Source organism: Numenius arquata, chromosome 8, assembly GCF_964106895.1.
Source record: "Numenius arquata chromosome 8, bNumArq3.hap1.1, whole genome shotgun sequence".
Classification (NCBI taxonomy): domain Eukaryota; kingdom Metazoa; phylum Chordata; class Aves; order Charadriiformes; family Scolopacidae; genus Numenius; species Numenius arquata.
The window spans coordinates 10,238,862-10,261,794 of record NC_133583.1 but is presented as its reverse complement, the minus strand read 5'-3'; the positions used below and the strand labels follow the sequence as shown (position 1 = coordinate 10,261,794).

At 44.9% G+C, this 22,933-nt stretch overlaps 2 protein-coding genes across 2 annotated transcripts; one reads left to right on the top strand and one right to left on the bottom strand.

Moving 5' to 3' along the window:
* On the top strand, nucleotides 1-2,752 carry KCTD6 (potassium channel tetramerization domain containing 6). The gene is made up of 2 exons (XM_074151333.1): nucleotides 1-109; nucleotides 1,349-2,752. The coding sequence occupies exons 1-2, from the start codon at nucleotides 83-85 to the stop codon at nucleotides 2,033-2,035; spliced, it is 714 nt and encodes a 237-aa protein (XP_074007434.1). The 5' UTR covers nucleotides 1-82; the 3' UTR covers nucleotides 2,036-2,752.
* Nucleotides 2,753-3,840: 1,088 nt separating this feature from the next.
* On the bottom strand, nucleotides 3,841-22,760 carry ACOX2 (acyl-CoA oxidase 2). Its single transcript, XM_074151419.1, has 15 exons — nucleotides 22,654-22,760; nucleotides 21,411-21,588; nucleotides 20,069-20,231; nucleotides 17,538-17,689; nucleotides 16,914-17,021; nucleotides 16,101-16,220; nucleotides 15,542-15,657; nucleotides 14,972-15,144; nucleotides 13,690-13,852; nucleotides 12,819-13,009; nucleotides 11,541-11,702; nucleotides 10,433-10,538; nucleotides 7,352-7,569; nucleotides 5,510-5,642; nucleotides 3,841-4,598 (listed from the first exon to the last, which is right to left on the bottom strand). Exons 2-15 carry the CDS (start codon nucleotides 21,568-21,570, stop codon nucleotides 4,536-4,538), a joined length of 2,028 nt encoding a protein of 675 aa, XP_074007520.1. The 5' UTR covers nucleotides 21,571-21,588; nucleotides 22,654-22,760; the 3' UTR covers nucleotides 3,841-4,535.
* Between the last annotated feature and the right edge of the window lie 173 nt (nucleotides 22,761-22,933).

The window sequence follows — 22,933 nt, the reverse complement described above, 5'->3', positions numbered from 1 at the left end:
GGAGATAATAGGAGGTGAATTGCGTATCCTTTCAGCAGCCTTCTGTTAAACTTGGAATACCACAGTTCAAGTAATTGAACAGATGGATAATGGAGACTGGGGATATATGGTAAGTGAGCCTGTGTAAGTGTGCGCTGTGCTGTACAACTGGGCTTTCAATGTCCTGCGGTAAGAATTCTTCCAGATCTGTCTTGTGTAGATCCAGAGCTTCAGTCATTGTAAGAAAAACAGTGCGTGTTACGACAGCTTTCTTACATTCTGTGGAGTGCTTCACCTCGCATGCTGTTTGTGGGGAGAGCAAGCTCAGATTCATATTTCCCAGGTACAATCAGTGAAGACTTAACTGACGCCTTCAGCTCACTGTTACCATTTTCCTTACACACAAAGGCTGAAAGTAGTTTGTCCTTCCTGCGTGTCATTTTAAGGACTTCGTAATTTTATTTATAAAGAAAATTATTTTTCCTTGTAAACCTTGTTTCAAACTAGGCAAACGCATCTTATTTTTCTCCTCTTCTCTTTCTCTAAACATTCTGCTGCCGTGCATATGTCTCTTCTCTCTGGCTGGCCTCAGTCCTGGTTGTTAGGGTTGGTGGCCAGATGGGATTTATGTTCCTTTCTGTCTTGCTTCCTCATGTGCTCTCTGGAAACTGATGCAGACTGGTTTGTGCTCTGCCCCCTTCTTCTTTGCAGCATGCTAATTTGCTAATAAATATTTCTTTTTCGAGTTAAAAGCTGAAAGTTCTTTTTTGTTTGCTTGTTTTAGTGATGCCTCTTAACCAGTGCATGGATTATTTTGACTCTGAGCTCTTGGTCCTGTGTCTAAACTTGCACTGTCATTCTCTTCTGAGGGAGAGGGAGAAGCTTAAGCCTTGTTCAGCTGATTTTTTTTTTTCCTTTTTTTTTTAAATTTATTTTATTGTTGTTCTAGAATGAGAAACAGATTGTGAAAGTAAGGAGCACTGATGGGCCTCACTCAGACTAACTTGTTCTACAGGAAATCTCTCTGTTCTCATTTCCCCATCTGTAGAATAGGAAAAAAAACAACAAACCAACTTGTTGCCCAAATGCAAAACTTCTGTGACAGTAGCTCAGTTGTTAAGATTTCTAAAGCATTCTGGAAATGTGCGTTCTGAATGTTAAGTATCATCCTGTCTAGTTGCCAGTTGTGCCTTGTTGCTAGGTGGCTTGGATTTGTTCGAGTTTAAACACCGCTTAAAGGCTTCAGATGGGAGAAGCGTGATTCTCTCCAGAGCCTGCAGTTTTCAAGCAGTATTTACCGTGTGTGTCTGTGAGGTGATTGAATCTTCTTGTGGTGGCTTGATAAACTCTGCGATTTCTCTCTTTCTAGATGACTGATCCAGTCACGCTAAATGTGGGTGGACACATGTATACGACATCCCTCACAACTCTAACGAGATATCCTGACTCAATGCTTGGGGCCATGTTCAGGGGAGACTTCCCCACTGCCAGGGACTCTCAGGGCAATTACTTTATTGACAGAGATGGACCACTTTTCCGTTATGTTCTTAACTTTTTAAGGACCTCAGAGCTCACTTTGCCACTGGACTTCAAAGAGTTCGACCTACTTCGGAAAGAAGCGGACTTCTATCAGATTGAACCGCTAATTCAGTGTCTTAACGACCCCAAGCCGCTGTATCCTGTGGATACCTTTGAGGAGGTGGTGGAGCTGTCCAGCACCCGGAAGCTTTCCAAGTACTCCAACCCGGTGGCCGTCATCATCACGCAGCTCACCATCACCACCAAAGTCCATTCATTGCTGGAAGGCATTTCAAACCACTTCACAAAGTGGAATAAGCATATGATGGACACCAGGGACTGCCAGGTTTCCTTCACTTTTGGGCCATGTGATTACCACCAGGAAGTGTCACTCAGGGTCCATCTGATGGAGTACATCACAAAGCAAGGCTTCACGATCAGGAATACCAGAGTTCATCATATGAGCGAGCGTGCCAATGAAAACACAGTGGAGCATAACTGGACTTTCTGTAGACTGGCACGGAAAACAGATGACTGATTCTGGCTCCACAGGAGCCACTTCAGTGATTAGCAACTTAATTGGACAGTAAACCCGAGAGAGTCTGGATTTTGACTAAAGCAACAATGTGGGCTTTTTTTTTTTTTATACGACTATTTATTGTTTATCAATAAGGACTGGAGGAGTTTCATTCTCTAGCAGCTCTGTCCTTTTGTTCTGTTCAGAAAAAAAATATGCATGTGCCTGTTCAGTCAAGACACCTTTTTGTTTGAAAGAGGGAGTCCGAAGAATTAGTACAATAGAGTATTTTGTGTCATTAACACAATTCTCTGACACAACTTAAAGTGCTAAAATTACCTCAGTTTAAATGGTTTCTAATCCATCTAATGCTACAACACTGGGAGCAAGAAACAAACAGAATTTAGGATGCAGTTGGGGAAAAGCTGCTATCATGTAGACTAATTTAGTTTCTAAATCAATAAACAGTATTGTAATATTCTAGGAAAACAAATCCAACCCTTTAAAAGTACTTGATAAGTACAGTTTCTTACAGTTATGACAACTGTTTCTTTCTATGCATATAAATCAAGCAACCAAATATTATCTGTAGCCATGGAAATATGATTAGAAATATTTATATTGGATTCTAAATGCAAAATGTCCCTGTGGTAGAATTCATATTTTTAATGCCTGGTGCAATATTATTCCCAATTGTAATGCCTGCCAGCAAGAAGCTAATAAAAATGTGAAATACAGAATACTATTTTGTACTTCTTTTGTCTTCTAGAACTCTTAATACTTAAAAAAATCCCAAAACCAACCTAGCAAAGAAAACCACCCAAAACCTGTTTTTCTGTTCTGCAGAGTAGTTCAGATGCTCTGCTGGGGCTCCGTTCTCCTCCATTAATGATGTACTTTGTTCCTTTCTATCTTAATCAGTAGATTCAGCTGTCCTCATTACAGAAAAAGCTTGTGTTTTGAAAACTGCGTTATGACTAACAGAAGTATGGCAAGTATTTGTGCCCGCTAAAGGGACAGGGATGGAGGGAACACAGAGCCTGAATACTTGTTGCTGCTAAGTAGCGTTACCTGGTTTGTCAGTGATTTATCTAGTGACTTTACATACATAAATCTGTGTTAGATACACAAATCTACATATATATACATATATAAATCTAACAGAGTGCTGTTTCTGATGATGTTCAAGTCAAGGCACTCAAGTTCTGTGGGTTTATTAAATTTTGATTAGCCATTTCTGCCATTTCAGCACTTTGTCATAGTTATTAGTAGAATTTCTGGTTACGCTCTAACTGGAATGATGTTGGAAGTAAGAGAGTTGATATTTGTTTTGATGAATGGATCACATTCTCCTGGGAAGTTCTTGTCACAAGTGTTCCTTACCGTGTCTGCTTTGCTCTCGGGGCTGTGTGGACCACAGCTCCTTGGGGATGTAACAGGGGGTCTGGATTTCTATGGTAGCTGCTGGTCTTGAAGGGGGGGAGCTTTCCATCCCATCTCTCACCCAGGCCTGTCTTGGGGGTGTATTTGTCATATTTTGTCTCCTCCTTTTCATACACTGTAGGGGTTTTGACTTTTGTAATAAGAGGCAGCAAGAGCTTTATTCTCCCTATACAGGGGGAAAGATAAGCTGAGCTGATGAAGCTCAGGAAAAGTGGTTGTTTCCTTCCTGCAACACGTGGTAAGAAATATCTGTGTTAACTGGCATTGAATTATAATCACAAAATGTTCTTTGCAACACTTCATTTACTAGCAAATTAATCACTGGCCTGGATCAGCCTGGCCTTTCCATAATGATGAAGCATAATAATTAGAGAAGCAGTATTCCAAATAACACACTTTATTGGAGCCCAAGATTCATAGAAAGACTGTATGAGCAGCTCTGTTGATGGGAAAGTAATTTCTGCAGACTGGAGTTGGCATCACTTTGTCTGAATCTTCATTAGCCAGGAATACTCCACTGCTGAGCAAGTTAGGAGCTATTTTATCTGTCCAAACAGATGTACTTTCTAATATACTTCTTGATATAAGAGAGCAAGTTGTTCCTAGAAACCAAGGAGCATAATTTTACCTTCTGTGTGTTTTTTCAGTAAAGTGTTGGGGCTTCATTTTTTATTTTTTTTTTTTTTGAAGGCACTGTACATTTATAACACACTGAGGGGGAGCTCATAATGTGCAGTGGGTTTTTTTCCCCCTTAATCATCATATATATTGGGTTTAGAAAAAGAATGAGAAAGCCCAATGGCAGAGTTTTGATGTTATCAGGACACTCCAGGTTAGAAAACAGCAAACCCTAGGCTGTTTCTGACTAGATTGCCTCATAGCAGTGGGTACCACTCAGCATGATTTGGCTTCTGCCTGATTATATGCAAATGGATGGTCAAGAACCTTTTCTCATACTTATTGCAACTGTGAGTAAGCAACTGATTATTAATCTGATTAGTCATTACTGATGCTTCATGAATGTTCTGCTGCACAAAGAACAGGAGGAAATGCGTGGCCTTCGCTTAGATCATGGTCTTCATAATTTTGATAGCCTGTTGTGAAGAAGTGGCTTCAAATACTTCCCATAGGCTGGGCTTATCTGTTCAGAAAGAATGTGGATGGGAATTAATAGTAATTAAGAAGGAAAAGGCAATAATTTTTTTTTTTCTTACGAATGATCTATTAGAAATATAGAAAGCTAGACTATTTTAAAAAACCCAAACAGCCAGCTATTTCAGCTATGCAAGAATCTTTCCCTAAAGTATGTGCTGTCCTTCATAACCAGCACACATTACTCATCCCAAATGGAACAGCATACTCTAACTTCAAAAAAATATGCTTTAACTTGAATGTTTGCTGAAGGCAAAGTTTGTGTTCAGCTGTAGAATTTCAAAGGGTTGCTGATTACCACAGTAAAAGTCTCACTTAAGGCAAAATGAGTTTTCAAACAGAGCAATAGCTATTTGCATCGTGTAGAATTTTACATTACTCCACAATATGGATGAATTAAGAAGTGAAAGTAAAGTGCTAAAGACCACGAAGGATGAAATTGCCTTGTTTAACATTTATACTCTTTCTGGTTAAACATATTATTTAAGAAAAATTAAGTATTGCACTAGTAGAAGTACCAGTGTACAGAGAATACCCTTGCAGCCACCTAGTGTTGTTCCATAATATATAAACATACTTTTGTATTAGCTTATTTTATATAATGTTACCTTAGTGATGCAAGTTTAAAAATTGAAAACACGTTGGTGGGACCTGACAGTCCAGCTGCTGGGTACAAGCTCTACTGCTCTGTGGGCTGTAATTCATCGTTAGGTTAAATGTGTGAAGCTAAGACTACAGGTGGCATAATTGGAGTATTACAGGTCATTGTTCAGAGTGAGATACTGAGAATTAAAGGCTCGTGTTCCACTTACTTCTATCTCTATTGCTCTTATTAAAAGAAAAGTGAGCGATTCTGCTCTGGCCAATGCAGAGCTGCCTGTCTGTAACCAGCATCTGTACCTGCTTGTTGGTCGGTGACTTCTGAGCCCACTCATAAAGCCGTTGGTAAACTTGTCCGTCGTAGCTGCCAAGCGCAGAATTCAAGCTCTTGTCTGTGAAGTCAAAAGCATCCACTAGCGGAACAGCATCCTTCCTGCGGAGCAGATGGATGACATTTGCGTTACCAAAACAGGTAGTGCTTCGTAAGGGAGTAAAATAAGTCAAAAGTAAACCTGAAAGTCAGTTGTCAGAGTTCCTCAGTCGAAAACTCTTGTGCCAGTTTTTCCCCTTGCCTACACTGTGGGGAAAATCCTGCTTGTTTTGATTCCTCTGAGGCGTGTTCTACTAATGCCCTGAGCGGTCTGGACTGTTGAGTGGGTATTTGTAGGGTCTTGTAATCACCTGGGGTCTGTCCCTAATTCCCTAATTTAGAACTCAACCTCCTGTCAGGTTGTTTTCTCAGCAGACTCTGCCAGTTCTTGCTTCTGGTTTTGGGGGTTTGGTTTTGTTTTTCTTACAAAAATGGAATTGGATTGATGTGAAGTGCTTTGCTGATCTCCAGCCTTCATCTAGTCTTAAGTATTTCTGTTACCTCATCATGGAGTGTCAAGGTCTTCTACTCTCTTTGTGTCTGTGGGAACAAAGCAACCCTGAACCGCACGAAGGGCCCATCTAGTCCAGGGGCCAATCTGGCAGCAGTTGGCTACAGGTAGCCAGAGAAGAGCATAAGGGCAAGTATGTAATGGCAGCACCTTCTCCTAAGCAGGAGATGGTTTCTTCTTCCTTCTCCTCCATTGTCCCGGGTGTAGGAAGTTGTGCTGTCTGTACCCCACACCTGAGGTACAGGGCATGCAAAGTGGTTTGCTCAAATGTTGGCATTTGCATCTACCAGTTCCTTTTGGGGAAGGGCTGTTTAAAGGGAAAGGCTGGGTTTTGTTACAGACGGGGAAGCACTAATATCCTTTCTCCTAATTGTAAATAACTGACCTCAATTACCCAGATAAATACCCACTCCATTCTGGAATCCTGTTAACTAGGCATGGGCTAACCCGAAGAAGCTGCGGTGAATTCCAGAGACAACAACGTGTTAGGCTTTTGGAAATGTTACATTGAGCTTATCGCTTAACTTGAATTCTGCGACCTGTTCTGAAAACACTCACTGTTTGGCTCAGTCCCGCTCGGCTCTTGGTTATGGCACGTGCTTGCCTCTCTCCAGGTGGCTTCAGTAGAATTTTACATACAGTAGTAACTCACTTCTCCGCACCGTAAGTTAATCTCCTCTTAACAAACAGCACTGAGTAGTGAAAGATGAACCCTCTGTGAAAAAGCCTTTGTGAGCGTCGTGGTAAGTTAAAACCTTAGCGTACCTCAGAAGTCACGTAGTTAGTAATAAATGGTGATGAGCAGATGCGTCGGAACTAGCTGTGGGCAGGATTGTTTGGGTACCAGTTGCAACTCAGCCATGGCAACCGACTAGGCTGTATTAGCTGTGGGTTAAGCAGATTTTGCAGCGTATGACCGGTTGCTGTGGCTGCCTCCTGCTAGTACTGCTCTGACCACATATTTTCTTGCTTCTGCTCTACTGCAAATGGTAATTCCTGATCTATAATTTAAGATTTCATGTTACAGAGCTTTAATTTAGAGATTGCAGAGGAGCTGGACACTTAGGTCTGTTTTGCTGTGAAAACGAACTCTGTGTAGATGTTTCAATCAATTTCTAGTGCTGCCAGGGAATGAAAATGAAAACCCAGTGAGGTGAATTGACTTTGGAGATGTTGCCATAGGTACAGCAGCACCATTTTATACCTATCGCAGGGACGAACTGAATAGCTGTGTATCTGTGCTCATGCCAGAGCAGCTCACCGAATGATAGCCAGGAGGTCCAGGTATGATGCTGTGACCATGTCCATTTGCGCTCCAGATATGTATCCATCATGCAAGAAGACTCCTGTGTTTGAGAAGATCCCGTGTAGTGCAAAGAGGTCACAAAGATGTTTCATAATCCTCTGGATGCCAGCCTTGGTCTCGATTTTTTCCACGGTTTCTGCAAAGTTTTTCACAGTGAGGTAGTGGCAGTGAGCCTGGAAAACAAATGCGATCAACAGTGAATGCACCTCAAAACACTTTTAGTAGGCCAAGTGACTCAAACATTCTCACAAAGAATATAAAACCTTTTCATTTCCCTGGCATGTTTCCAGCCTGTATTCTTTGTTTGCTGGTTGATCAGGCCTTTTGCATTCATGTCTTACAGTGACAGTAGAGGAGAGAACGGGGGGTCAGTCAACACTGTGGTATTTGTAAACTCTAGAAAACCGCTTTAGAAATCATGATAGTACTTATTCTCAATCTTTTTGATGCACACCCCAAAGAGTTTGTGCGATGGAAACACACTGGAATGTACTTGTGTTGACCCCTATCAAGTGAATCTTGTTTATACATTAACAGGAGAAAACTTTTGTTGATGACCTTGGGCTCGTGGTACGTTGGGCTCAGTGTCTATAGGGCTTCAGCTCTGAAAGCATCCGTTGGCACAGAAGAACAACCAAACTTAACCTCTCGCTTTTGTGGTTTTAAGTAAGCTGGTAATTTCTGGGTCAGACACAGGTCTAGAGTGTCTGACTGCTAAGTTACAGAAGCACTAGCTGAGCTCCAGAGCAAATGAAGCATTCCAACCCCACCTGTTTGTGGGGTTGACTCTAGTTATGCTGACCTTTCTGTGGGTGGTTGGTGGCGTTGGTATCTGCGTGGGTTCACTCCCCCACAGTACAGTTCTCCTCCCGGCTGTGGGTGTAAGCACGGCACACCTGCAGTGTAGCTCTTCCTGCCGGCGTGGCCAAGCAGCGTGGACTGCAGAACCTGCCTGAGAAGCTGGGTGTCTAACTCAAGCAATTATCCTGTGAAGAGTCTGCAGCAAAGCCGTACCCAGTGTCTGAGCGACTCAGCTGAGAGCAGGCGTCAGTTCATGCAGCTGCCGTGCCAGTCGTGTGGGTGAGTCTCCAGGTAAGGTGTGGAATAAGAAGTAAACACAGAAGTGCCCCAAGAAGGCAGTAGCCTATCAAGGTTTTAAAGCTATGGGGGGAAACTCAAGAGTTTTGGGTAACTCTTCCTCTCCCTGAAGTATCAAGGAAACTTTGGGGGCCCACATGCTGTTTTCTGAGGAGTCTGGTGGCACAATTGCCGCTGGCAGTACCGCAGTCAGCCCTCTGCATGTGTTAGGCTCTTTAGAAATACTTTATTTCTGACTAGTCTTGTGCCTAGGTTTTCCTCCTTGCTTTTCAGAAGGAGCTGGATTCCATCTCCTCCACTGACACCTGGTCTCTCCTGCTCTTTAGTCCAGAGACCTTGGCCACCCATTTGAGTGGGTGGTTGCAGGAGGGAATGGCTTGTTCAGGTTTGTGTGTGGGGAGCACTGGTCAGAGCCTTTCCTAGAGATAATCTCAAATAGGAACACTTTGCTTCACTTTCATTCCACTAAAATATATATTTACATTTAAGAAATTATTGGGAAAGTAGTTTTAAAAAGTCACTTTGTTTATAGGACCTCTCCTTTGTTTTTGAGGCAATTACAGAGTTTTTCTGCTCTTTTTCGAGCTTGCAGCATTGAACACTTGCTGCTTCTGCTGAGTCTGTGTAATTGAAAACGGGGGGTGACACACAGCAGACAGGTGACCACAGAAGGTGCGACTGCTGAGATCAAGTCTTTGCTCCCTTACTCAGTGAGTTCTTGTTTTGAAGGATTGTAACTGCGCTTACCAGTGTGAGCGGATCAACGCTTCCGATGGTTTTGAAAGGATCTCAGCTGTTGCTGAGAAAGAGTTTGACTCATCAAGGACTTCCTCTAATTGACTGACTACAAGGGGGCTGCTCCCTACTATGAAATCACCAAGATGGTATCACCACAGTTAGGTGTGTGTAGGGTTCCTTTTTCCCTGTCAGGAGCTTCTTGCCGAGTCCATTTCAGTTTGGGTTGGCTCTGGCTGAACAGTAGATTACAGCAAGATGTTTTTCATTAAAAATTGAATGAAATTAAAATAAGCCATGGATCTATTTCAAAATCTTCCTTTCCTCAGCTTAGGAAGGAAGGAAGGAAGACCTTCAGCATAATTGTAGAGAAGTTGCACTTAACTGCAAAAACAGTTCTGTTTTTTTGATATACTGAAATATCAGTGGTTTTGGTTTTCATTTAAATTTAGGGGTTTTCTCCCCTCTTGCTTTCTTTTCTGCTTAGTTCTGTACTAATTAATCCCTATTTTGGGGAACAAATGCTGCTGCCCTGATCCTGCTTCGGCTGAAGGGGTGCTGGTTGCCTGTCTAATCCATGTGAACTGGGAATTAGTGGTTTTGAATCTCTTATTAATTTGACTTTGATTTGATTTTTCTTTCAGTAGTAATTAACATTGCACTTATCACTGCTTTTCATTGTTTTCCCTGCAGTTATCTTCCCCTGTGAGAGCAGTGGATGTAAGAAATGCCAGGCATGTTTCACCCTTGCTGTGGCCACCAGCTTTTGGTGGGGTGGCTGTAGGGAGACTTTCCTCTGGGAGCCAGAAACACTGGATTCTTATAAAAAGATGAACGTTAGATGGAGGTGGTGGGTTCTTGTTGCAGGATATGGGAGGTGTGATTCTGCTAGTAGTGGTGGCATAACCATTAATGTTTTTTTGGTTTGGGTTGGGTTTTTTTTCCCCTCTCCCTCTCATTTCTATTCCCTCTAGTCTTTTTTCTACCTGGTTTATTCAGATGACAAATTCTTCAGATCAGGAACTACTTCTTACTGTAGTTTTTCCACCATGCAAACCACAGTGGTGCCCTGGTCTTTGTGGTGTCCCTTAGATGCTAACAGAAAACAATAAACAGCACTGAGATTTTAAGCTAATCATGCCGTTTCTGTTGCATATTGTATCATAAAGAGAAACGTAAAATGAGGAGATAAATTTTGCTAACCTTCGCAGCCTGCACCAGCTGCACTGTGCACTGGTTCCATGCATCGTGCTTTTTGGCTCCAGACTGAATCAAGTCCTGTAGTTTAGCTGCTGTGCTGCTTATGAGTCTGGAAAATTGAAAAAAATATATTGTGTATGAATATAGCAGCCCATATGCACTCATTCCATACTCAGACTCGTGTGTGATCGTATGGCAAAATGGCATTTCTGGCATTTGAAGATAGCTACACTCAGTATGAGTGAATGTAGATTATGCGAAATCTAAGTACTTAGAATTGGGAAAAGCACCTGGACCGCCCCAGTCCTGAAGGACTTCTGCCTTCTCAGCATCCAGGGTCCTTTCCCAAGGGGTCTGCTGAATTTTCCTTGGGTTGTGTGTGTGTAAGGAGAGTTTGCAAAACAAAATAAAGCGATGATAATATTGGACAGATGTTACATTATGTTTGTACTTTTCTACACAGGGATCAAACTCCCGCTCCCATTGACACCGAATCTTTCGGAAGAACGGCTCTGTCTTTACACTGATTTGAATGACAAAAGGGTTGTCTCTGTTTACCTGGTTTTCAGAGATGACACCTATATGACCTATAAATGTGCACATAATAATAATGAGACCCCTCATGATCCCATTTTTATTTGTGTTGAGTAGTTGAAAGGCTACAGACAGAAGGAGAGGCTCTGTGTTTGCTGTGGTGTTAATTGAAAACAAACATCAGTTTCACAGGTACCTGAAATTTTAACTTTCTTTATAGAATTGCACAGGGTCCAGTTGCCTAAAGCTTTTACTGGGCGGCAACTCAGTGATGTGGTCTGGGATTCACTTAAATAGTGCCATCAGCTCGGGATAGAATCAACTCTATGGAATGCAGTTGTTAGATAGCATGTGGCTTAAAAACTTCTGATGTTCTGAATGTGAAAGCTTCACGCTGAATATTTGACATGGCTGTTAATCCTGTGTGAGTCTTCCTTTTCTCTTTCAGGAGCAGATGGTCTCAATTCTTGTGTAGCTTATGTTATTTTACCTCCCTTTGAAGCAAAGAAGAAGCTGAACTCTTAACACATTTCTGATGTCGAAGAGAGAAACCCCATCTCCCATCCTCCGTACTGACCTGACTGCCACGTGTTGATAGGCCTCAGTGTAAATATCTGGACGGAGAAAATCCAACTTGCTCTTGGCTGGACAATTCGTGGGTTTCGCTGCAGCCAGATAAGTGACAGATGGCGGAACGGACTGGCCGGTGCTGGCTGCCATGAAGCACTTAACCAGGAACCTGGGGAGAGGGTAACAGTGAGAGTGGGATACGGTTGTGATCCCCACACAGCAAATGGTCGTGTAAAAAGTAAAGTGGGCTCAGGTGAGGAGCAGCAACCTACGACCCATCCCATCAGTGGTCCAGAATGGACTTGAACAAGTAATGACCTTTTGTTTTGCATGTTATTTGCAATAACCTGATCTGTGATGGATCTCAGGGGTAGTCTGCCTACTGTATTTAGTGTTACAGCAATCTGTACTGATGAATTTTTAGGAAGAAACTTGCTGTGTCTATTAGCAGTCTCAGCAGCACGGTGATGAGATGCATTATCAGCTTTGCAGCCAGAGTCATAATGCTCTGGGAGTCAAACTGCTGGTTTGGTCTTACCCCCTGTGATCCCCAGCACACGTTATAGTAACAAACATGGGACCTTTTCTTAGAGCTAAATATGTGTCCAAGGAGCATTTCCCTCTGCTATGACCTAGACTGACCAGGTCTGGAAGTAAAAAGTTACTGCATTTCTCTTGACCTTGCAAGAGGAGTCAGTAACGAATGCAGAAATGTCTGCGTGCAAGCACAGAGCTACGTGGCAGCACCTCTGTCCCTGGGAAGTGTACTGGTTTTCTCCTTCTAGTAAAAACACACGTTATTAAAAGTTCAAGCACCTGTGGTTTCTTTCTCCTGTATTTCATCTACTCTGGATACTCCTCAGTCTGTGTGTTCGGAGGAAAGTGGTGTTCTTGGAGTGTGACTCATCCGCTTTCACTATCCAACAACTTTGCCTTCTCAGAATCAACCTCACTTTACCAATATTGTGTTACAATGGTTGCTTAAAAAATAATCCGCAAAACTTGTACAGCAGGGCTTTTGCTGTGCTACTAGACAAAGAGGAAAATGAGGTTATGCAGAACAGCACCTGCATGTGTCCCCAAACCAAAAATAGAAGAGATAATCCGATTCCCACATACCTCCATGCCTGTTAGACAGAAGACATGAATAGTTTATATCCTGAGCTGTATTTTTAGAAGGTGCTGTGAGAAAGGAGTAGCTGGTTTTACTGGTTTTGGAGAAGAAGTGGTAGAGGTTGAATAAATGAGAGGGCAGGCTTTTAGATGAACAGATTTGCATTGTTACCTGGCAGTTTGCAGGAGCAAAATGGTGTTTTCCCCTTCATAAATACAAGAGGCAATTATTTTAGTATACAAGGAAGGGAGTCCACTCAGCAAGGAGTAACCGTGTCCCCCGCATGCCCGGAGGCAGATCTCCACTCCTGAAGTGCAGTGCTGAGTAACCAGGGCTTTAAAGCCCGAAGAAAGTGCGTGGAGCTGTTTAAAAAAAAAAATAAAATAAGGCAAAGTGTTAATGGTGAAAGTGTTCTAAAACAATCCTCAGAATAAGTTTCCTTTTTGGATTCTGTGTAATTTCTGGGCATGAAATCCCCGCCAGATCCTCCCTTGCATCCTGGTATGGCACCCAGCTCCCTGAACTTGACCTTTGGTTTCTGCCTGGGATGCTGCACCCCCTCGTGCTGGGCAGGCTGTGGTCAGTTTATGCATTTTTGGGTTTCTCTCAACCAGCGGTGGCTTTGGCTGCCCTCGTTCAGAGTGTGTTTTCATTTTAGGCTTCCAGTTGCAATAGCTTATGTTCTATCTAAAAAGTCACATTTTTGGTTTTGGCTCAGAAGTGAATATTTGCATGTGCATTTGTAGGTGAAGTTGTGAAATATTGCTTTGTGTCACCAGCTACTTGGAACAAGGTTTTTATCAAATGGACATGCTTTTCAAGGACTTTTCACTCTGCAATAGTTCCCAAAACAAAAAGTTGGGGGCGGTAAAGCAAAGGCTGTTGCTGACTGGTTGTGGACCTAGGACATGCCATTCGGTCTCTTAGTGCTTCCTCTTTTTCCAGTTACCTAGTGGTGAGAGGAACGCTTGGCCGGTTTGCTAAAATACTTTGATATTTAGAGATGACAAGTGCTGAATGAGCTAATCCTGCTGCAGCTCACCTCCGGCAGCGTGTCAAAGTTCTTCCTCTGGATCTCTCTGTACCCCCTGTCGAATAGCTCCTGCAGGTAGTCGTCGATGAATTGAAAGGCGTAGGCTGCTGCCAACTGGGGCAGCAATTTCTCTTGCTGGGTCTGGTAGTCAAGGATTTTTGCTTCTTGTTCCCTGTTGGAAGACAGCTGATGAAGTGGGGCACGTGTGGACACAGGTGTAGCCACTGTTAGTTTACCTATTGCATAACGAAATCCAGCATTTTTCATTCCCAAGAAGCAGTATGTGAACAGGACTGAGCTGATGTCGTGGCAGCCAATCTGCCCAGCTTGCGAAGCTGTTTGAGAAACAAGCCCGACTGGGAAAAAAGTAATTTTTCTGCTGTTTTGGTGAACCAGGCTAACAGAGTAGAAAAGGCTCTGTATGATCGGTCGGTACAGAGAGGGAACAGGGACTGCGGGAGGGGACGAGGATGAAGCCTTCAAGGACAGCAAGTTGTTAGGTGTTATAGGGGAGGCGGTGGCACTGCACCCTGAAAAACTTTGGCTTTTCAAAGTGGATCTTTGTGGCCCTGGGTGTAGATAGGTTTATCTGAAAATATTTGAGTCTAAATTATTTTAAGCTTTCTGAGCTTTTTTTTGGATGTTCTTTACCGCTTTTGCTGTGGTTAGTACACTTAGGACCTCAAATGATGGAACTGGCTATTGCAACAGTTCAGCATGCTGTGCTCTTGTGTTTGGCTTGTGTTTGAACCAAACCACCTCCTCATTAGAATCTTCTTGCTGTTGAAAGGCGATTTAAGTGGAAATTTTTGAAATTCATTCAAATGAAAATATCTGTTTAAAAACTACAGATTCTTACCAGACTAATAAAATTCAGTGTTGTAAATTGTGAATATTGGAATTGTGGATGTTGGAAGGTATTTCGATGTTGGGCTCACCAGTAGGATACTACGGAATAAGAATTCAGCAACTTGTCTGCTTTGTCTGGGTTCTGCTGAGTTATGGGATTACACAGGAAGGCCAGTTATAGGAAAAATAAGTTGCCTGGTGAACCGCTGAGCTATTCAAACTATGAAGCTTATCTCAGAAAGAACTGTAAACATTCTCTTGTACTTTGACTGGAGCTCGTTAATGTAAATAATGGGGGAGCATGTTTGTAATACCCTATCTGGGCCAGGAAATAAGCCAGTGATGCCGCTGCAAGATAAGATGCAAAGTAGAAATACAGACTGGTGCGGGGGAACACGGTGTATGGTCCCCTTCCCACCACTGCGGACTCGCGTGGCATTACCCAGGCTTTAGCTTGGACTGCCGGCGAACCGCAGAGTATCGGATGGCGATGGTGCAGGCTTTCATTAGGGATGGTATTGCTTCCCCTGAAATGAGGGAGATGCGCACTGAAGTCATTGTGAAATAATTGATCTTCTGTGACCCCCGTCTGACATAGGTGCCATCTGGTTGAACCTAGAATAGAGAGAGGATGTTAGATCCCACCTTCTTCAGTATTTCACTACTAGGATGGTTGTGCAATCTCTATGCGTAGAATAAAACAGATGTCAAAATCCTTGACTGAATGCAAAACTACATATTTTTATGTATGATGGATAAAACGCATCCATTTGAAGAGACAAACTCTTACTGCTTCTGGCTCAGATGGGTTCTGCCTGCCCCGTGATCCCCAGCCTCTGAATGTGGAATTCCTGTCACTGAGTTTCATTTAGGATTCAGGTAACTTCTGCCCTCGATAAAATCACAGAGACTTGCAGACACCTCAAAGGAAGATTTTTGTCCTAAATTTAGGCAGGTCCCTGTTGTCTCTCTGGCTGTGGAATGAGAGTCTGTGATGTGAGTCTGTACATACCTCGCAAAACTTGTTCAGCATGTTCTCCCTGGGGACGCGCACGCTCTGCAGCATGAGGTAGCCGTTGTCAATGTGCTCAAAATTCATTTTGGGACCGATGTCTCCTGCAATTATGCCTGCAGCAGGAGAAAACACAGCCTGCTCGCTTCCACTTGAACTTTTTTCTCCCCGTTTTGTGTCAGGCTGGGGATGTCAAAGGAAGGGCACGTTCAGCTCTGCTTCTTCCCCACGTGGGTGATCTTGCCCGAGGGGATGAAAGAGGCGCTGGAACGCCTTGTGGCAGGGCTGGGGTCAGAACTGAGGTGTTAATGCAGAGATGGTCAGAGCATCCCAGGCCTCTGGTTAAGAAGAAGGCTTGGTCTGGATATGCCTGAGGATACATTAAATATTCCTTTAGGTGAAAAGGTTGGGGTTAATGATAACTCTGCCTTGGGTATCTGTCTTGGTTTGCTTTTGGCAATTATAACTCTCTCTCCCTGGGCCCAATGTTTTAGAAAACATGTAAGGGTAAAACAGGCAGAGCACCTGCACTAGTGCTGCGATGTCTGAGGTCATTTACCTGGGCAGAGTGAATGGTCCTGAAGGCTGCGTATCTGCACGATGAAAGGGTGTATGCCGTAGCACTTCCCGTGGATGTACAGCTGAGCAAAGACCACTGTGTGGGTTGCTGACCTTCCCACTGCAAGAAGAAAAACAGCCCCGTTCCCTTAAGGTACAGCACAAACACTTCCACTGTTAACAGCAGTCAGTGTTAACTGTGTGTTAGGTCTCCCTATCGTGTGGGTCAGTGTAGGTGTGACCCACAGAGGCTGGACACTGGAGACTGCCTAAATCTGCGCTCTGAGCCCGGTCTTGGCTCTCAGAAGGTGCATCAATCCTTCTACCTCTGTCGCTGCCCTTGAGGCTTGGATGAACAGTTTGCATTGGCAGATGAGAAAAAAATAAGTAGTTAAAGTTCATGCAGTGCTGAGAGAGTGGGAAGTTCCGTGGCTGCTAGAGTAACTCCAGTTATTTTCTGTGAAATTCCTTCCTGAAGGGAGCCAGGAATTTCACACTTGAATCCTTTATGCTGATCCTTTATGCTGATGATTTCCCTGCAGTTTTTGGTCGTCTGAGTATTATTTACAAAGAGTTTCCCTGAGTGAAGTTCTCCAGCCCTGCCACCCAAGGGCTTTTGACAGGTGATGACGGCTCCCTTCTGGCCTTTGAACTTGTACAAAACCCTTTGGTCTCTTATTTGCCTCTTGATGTGTGCATCTCTTGCTGAAGTCTTATGCTAGCTCCTGGGCCCTCAAACAGAGCTTGAGAAGGGCAAACCAAGTAACCGAAGGAGGCAAGTTAGGAAAACCAAAATATTTTTTGGGGTACTTACTGTCTCCAGGCCACCACTTCATGGCAGAGATCTTTGGTGTGTTCAGTATAAACTCCTGTGTAGTGACATCAAAGACTGCTGTTGTTTCCAAACCCTGAAGATAAGTTCCTTTAAAAAAAGTAAAAAAAAATCATTCCTGGTGTATCACAAGGATGGAGAGAGTGGAGGATCCCTGGAGGCTGGTGTGGGTATTACCAGGGGTTTGTGGTTTTACTCTCTTGATGAGAACCATGAAACCACACTCCCAGTGATCTTGCACCATCTCTTGCAAAGATCTCTTGAGCCACATGGTACTCAGGCAAGCTGCCTGGTTCATGGTGACAGCCACCAGCTCAGGCAAGCTTCCTGGCTGATCCCCTCCACCAACAGTGACTGCCTGCTGTCTAACCATGAGCTTTCACCACGAGCCTTGTTATTTTTTCCACATGAGCAAAACCAGAGCCAGCACATCTCCAGCTTGCAGAGGAACCCTGAGGACACCAACATCTAATGCACAGGTGGCATTTTTCCCCCCAGCCACCCCTGTCCCAGTGAAGTATGGACAGCTTGAACACCAATCCCCCTGAGAATCTGGGCCAGAGTCTCTCATCCTATGGAAACGCTGCGTTTTCTTTGCAGCCTTACCGTGCCCCAGCTCAGTCTGGGCATAGCTTCCAATGAGCTGATACTGGGAGGCAAGAGGAATCCACTTGGCAATCTGTTCGTCCGAGCCCAGCATGGAAATACTTCTCATGAAGATGCGGTGAAGGAGGAACGCGACGTCTCCTGCCACTGCCCTGTGGAGAAGGCACAAGGAGTATTTTTACACAGATGAAGTTCCAGGGATGTGATGAATGAGGCAGTGAACTGCGGTGGTCACCAGATGGTACCACCTGCTGCCATTTGATTTCTGCATTGTCATACCTCACCCAACATCCAGCATCAACATGGTATTGCAGGGGAAGTGCTCTTCCAAGCTGCTTTTATTCCTTCTTTCATAACATAGTTTGCTTAAGGGTTGCTAGCTCATTATTTCACTTGCTTTTGGAGGAATTATCTGTTCTGAGTAGCAGATGCTGAGCTCCTAAAAACATTGCCCAGTTCCAAAGCTCCTGTAGCTCTGATAGCTTGTCAGCCCTTCGTATCTTTATTTCACTTCATAGTTGTTTTATTTTTTTCCTGATTATTTAAGGCTGAGCTAAAAAAACCCCCACCATCCTACCCTAAAACTCCCAAAGTCTGGCAATTCACTGTGGGGCACATTAGACTGAATTACATACGTAGGCATCTGAGACCTGGATTTCCTGGACCTTCTCATTCTGGGGAAATACCTCGGTATGTTGGGGTTTGTTGCTGTACCATTCCCTGGGTGTGTGCTGTCAGTCACTGCCAGGGAACAGTACTGGGGTGCATGGAGATTTGGCATCAATTGAGATGTGTTTTTCTTAGGGAAAAATTCAAATATCTCCTTGTAACACCTGGTTTATTGTTTGGTCAAGTCCTTTGCCATTGCCAGCTGGCAGGGCTGCACGCATCCCCAAAAGCACTATTGCAGAAGCTGTGCATGGGAACTTGGGTACCCTAATTTCCCCAGTGCAAATCAGAAACTCATTTGTTTTAAGTTGGTTTTTTGTGTCTGTGTGCGAGAAATCCTAAGAAAATATGAGGAATACAGTCCCTCTGCCTGGGATTCCTCAGAGTATGGTTGAATCCCCTCACAGATATAAGTATATGTCCTCTCACACCCAAAAATAAGTGGCTGTGCTGTTCTCGGTAGCTTTGCCTGGCTGTTAGCACGTTGCTTTACTGCAGTGCTGTAGTGAGCATCCCATTCCAGATAGATACCTTTCATTTTTAATAAATGACTGCGCCCTTTCTTTTATACTGGCCTCGAGAGAGAATCAGTCATGCTGAAAAAGTGTGAGGGGGGAAAATATGAACAAAGAAGTTAAAGGGAAATTGCTTTGATTAACAGAGAAAGATGTAATGAACCCTTGGCAGCCCATCCAGAAATAGCGTTGCTTTATCTGCGATTTAAAAAAGCTGTTTTTTAAAATGTGTGGAGGCGATTCACTGTGTCTGGCACCAGGAGGCACCAGGGCTTTGTCAGTGAGAGCCCGCTGCTCACCTGGGGTTTCATCAGAGGAGAGGGGCAGAGCTCTTAATCCAGCAAACGCGGCAGCGCAGGCTGGCCCTGCCAAAGCCCTTGGCATCAGGGGCCTGACGAAAGCAAATCTGGGTGGGAGAGGCATTGAATTTTGCCAGTTTTTTAAAATCTGCTGGGATATTTTTTTTTTCTTCCGAGGGAGGAGTGCAGAGGTGCTTTTTATTTGGAGTATAATGATCAGGTCCAAGGGCTCTCAATGTAAGGTTTCCACCTTTTGCAGTCGCACTTGCTGCAGGCTGCGAAGGGCTTAGTGTAAAAAGCTATAATCTTTCATATGATGAAATATTGGAAAGTGACTTTGAGAGTCGGTGGTGGTTTGTAAGGTGCAGGCACTGCCCTTTTAAATGATGCTTTTGAACTTGCACCTTCTTACTGGGTGTGTAACCCCCAAAATGGACAGCGTGCACTGGGCAACAGCAAACAGGTACTTTTATTTAGCAAAGGGGGAGAGAAGGAGGGGCAAGCAATTACAATTAAATCATGGAGCTCAGCCCCATGCAAAATGTTAAGTATTTTTTAAGTAAAGGATTGTGGAAAATATTTTATTCCATTCCTACAAACTAAGTATTTTTTTTTCTTTTTTTTTTTTTTGGGTACAATATGGGGTTTCTAGATAAATTAAAAATGAGATTTTCTCTCTCTGAAAGTCAGTGACGTAAGTGGAACAGCACCATTCCATTATACATTTAAAAATGGCTGAGGAGCAGTATGAGAGCTGTAGCGCAGGCAAGGAGCTTGCTGAAGTGGAAATACTGCGTTGGGGATGTGAACTGCTGTGATTTATCACGCTGTACCTGTGTGCTGCTCTTTGAGAAGTTCCCTGCCGTGTATCATCATTTTCCCTTTTCCCCAGCGTGCTGCTAAAGTAAAAACCTGCAGCACGTTTGTATCAAAACCTTCTCTGTCAACTGCGGGCCTCTCCCAGCCTTTGCTAAAGCCGTTTCTTGTGGGCATACAAATATTTTAACAAAAAATTAGTTGTACAGTTAAAAAAGAAAATAAAAATCACCTGTAGATGTACTTAAATTCAGGTCCGTTCTCACTCCATCCCATCTCGTGCATCTTTTTCTGGAGGTGAACAGCCTTTCTGACCGCTGCTTCGTACCTCTCGTTCTGGCTCTGGAAATACTGATTCTCTCTGCTAAACACAGGGTCACTTTCGATAGCGTCGACTGCAAAGCAACAGAGAAGAGTTGGTTCTCCTGGGGCTGGGGAGGTGCGGGCAGCACCTCGAGGGGGGAGCAGGCAGGGCTGGGGTGCTGGGTGCCGATGCTGTGACTTTTTAGGGTGACCACGGGCAGGTTTTATTTTGCCAGTGCTGGCTCTGATGGCTGTCACGCCTAACTCTGAAAAGCGGTGGGTTTGGGGAAGGAGGAGGGGAGGGGAAGCGAGTGGGGCTGAGAGGGGGGGGTCTGTTGAGTAGAAATAGTGACCCTGCAGGGTAAGGCACCATCCCTGCTTGGGACGTTGGAGGTGACTTTGTGCCTCGGACAGAAAATGCCTCTTGTCTCTAATTGCTGTTCCTGTGCTGTGACAGCTGCAAGAGCTGCCGTTACCTGGGTTGTGCCCAGAGGGTGGCCAATGGCCGGAGGTGCCGGGTGTCCCACTGGGCACCTGCACTTCAACTCAGGGTTTTATCAGCCCTTCGTGGTGTTGCAACGCAACTCTTGGGTTTGCTCTTTCTGTATCAGCCTGAACACTCCCACTGTCCCCTTTTTTGCCCTGAAACCTTTGAGTCCATTCACATTCAAGGTTTTACTGGACTCCAGTTGCACCATGAAGTGTGCGATCCCAGTGGCCTGTGCCGTTTTCGTTTGACAGGGGTATCACATGGGGGTAGTTACGGAGACAAAAAAGCGTTTCTATTTTTTTTTCTTCCTCTGTTCCTTCTGAGCACACAGTCATTTTTCAGCACGCCCATCACAAGTGAGGGCAGCTCAGCCTGGTGGAGCCAACCCACAGGAGGAACTCCCCACCTGGATGAGCCTGTGTGTCGGGGGTAGGGGGGGGGCTGTCGGTGCATGGCGTGCAGCCCCTGCCCGCATCCCCCTCACATGGAGATGCCCACCCGTGTGACCCTCAACCCCTGTATTCCAGTTTAACCAGTCTTGCCAGAGGTACTGGGGATGGGAGCAGGGAGGGGGAAAAGCTTCAGACGGCGGGAGTGGCTGCGGAGGAGTCGTGTTGATTTACACTGGCAGGGACTCCACGCTCCCACTTTTTTAAGAGAGGGGTGATAAGCAGATACGTGGGAGCACAAACCCCACCATGCAGAAGAGGAGCAGAAGCCGTGGGGACGAAGGCGTGCCCTGTACCAGCCCACAGCCGGGGACCCCGTGCGGCTCACTCACCCACCGCCCTCCGTAGCCGAGTCTGCTCCGCGCCGCCATCCAGCCAGGTGGTGAGTTTCTCCACGCTGAAGGAAGCCGTTTGCCTCTCGCTGGCGAGGTCGGGATTCACGCTGCCGAGGACCGAGCCCTGCGAGTACTTGCCGGTCTCCAGCAGAGCCATCCTGGAGGCTGAGCTGCTCTGGGAAGGGATGGGGCTCGTCAGGTGCTGGCACCCCCTTCAGTGGGTGGTTGATGAAGGTGTTGGGCGCAGCAAGGAGCGATTTCAGTAGGTTGGCCAAGATGTTATACCCACACAGGCAGCCCCGGGCATGGCTCCCTGCGCTGCCGGCACAGCTATTGCAGGGCACTGTGCTCAGCAAAGTAGGTGTAGGAGTGAACTTTGTACACAAATAGGCACGTTTCCATGTTAGATTTTAAAAAAAATAGACAAACAGGGGTTACATGAATATTTAGGCACTGTCTTGTCCTCCTTGCAATGATATGGGCAATGAAAATTTGGGGCACTTTTAAGAGCTCAAAATACAGCTTTTATGGGTTTTTTTGTTTGTTTTTGTTTTTGTTTTTTTTTTTTAACATAAAATCTTTTTCTTTCACCAGTCTGTCCCCAATGTTTTATGAGAAGTTACTGCCGGACTATCACACAACTATGTGTTAATATTTAAGGGAGTTTCTGGCCCTGGCCTGTTCCCCTCCCCATGCCAAGCGCTGCCGCAGCTGATTAGCCCACAGGCTAGTAGCCTTCTGGACCTGTGGTTACAGGCACTGGCAGCTCTGTCCACACTCCCTCTGTCCTGCTTCCCAGGGGGCTCGGCTTGACATTAACTCCTAACCTTGTAATTCCCCTGTTAGCAGGATTTGTAGCAGCAATGTTAATAAAAAAGGTGATGTGTAGGGAGGAAAAAGAAGCAGATTTCCCCCCTTGCTTTCCTAAACTATTTTTAATGTTATGAAAATTTAAACCCTGGAAAGACTTGCCAAGATGTTTTTAATTCCCACTTTTCTGCTATTCAGACCTTTAATTCAAGGCGTCCTATTGTCCTGGGAGGGAGAAAAGCCTCAAAGCAGCGTGCAGAGTACACAAAACCGGACAAATAACCCAGACCTGCCCTTGAGCCGTCCCAGGGATCTCCGTGCTGGGCGCTGGAGCTCCGTCACGGCTCAGCCGACGGCTCCCTCTTCCGTGAGGCCGCGTAAGAAAAATCTGTGTCTCTCTCTGCTACGTTCAAACCAAACCCCCACGTACCTTGTCCCACGCGTCCTTCGGGGAGCCGCCTGCCTGCTGCCTACCCGCCCGGGCCACTCTCACGGCGTCCCCAAGGCAGGGACCTTGTCCCTGTGGCCAACGGAGCTCGACCCGGCCGTGGGTGTTTCTGCGTGTGCGCGGCGGAGAGCCGGAGCTGACCTCTGCCGGCAGCGGCCTGGGCGCCTGCGAGGCGTAAAATCCCGCAGCTCCCACTGCCGAAAGGGCTGGAGCCTTTGCATTTAAAAAAAAATATTATATTTTTCTGATCTCACTTTGGGCT

Coding starts and splice junctions, on each gene's coding strand:
- KCTD6 (XM_074151333.1), top strand. CDS start 83: ATGGATAATGGAGACTGGGGATATATG. Junction 110..1,348: donor ATGGAGACTGGGGATATATG/GTAAGTGAGCCT, acceptor CTCTCTTTCTAG/ATGACTGATCCAGTCACGCT.
- ACOX2 (XM_074151419.1), bottom strand. CDS start 21,570: ATGGCTCTGCTGGAGACCGGCAAGTACTCGCAGGGCTCGGTCCTCGGC. Junction 15,145..15,541: donor TGCTGAACAAGTTTTGCGAG/GTATGTACAGAC, acceptor TCTCTATTCTAG/GTTCAACCAGATGGCACCTA. Junction 11,703..12,818: donor TTGCTCCTGCAAACTGCCAG/GTAACAATGCAA, acceptor CCCTCTCCCCAG/GTTCCTGGTTAAGTGCTTCA.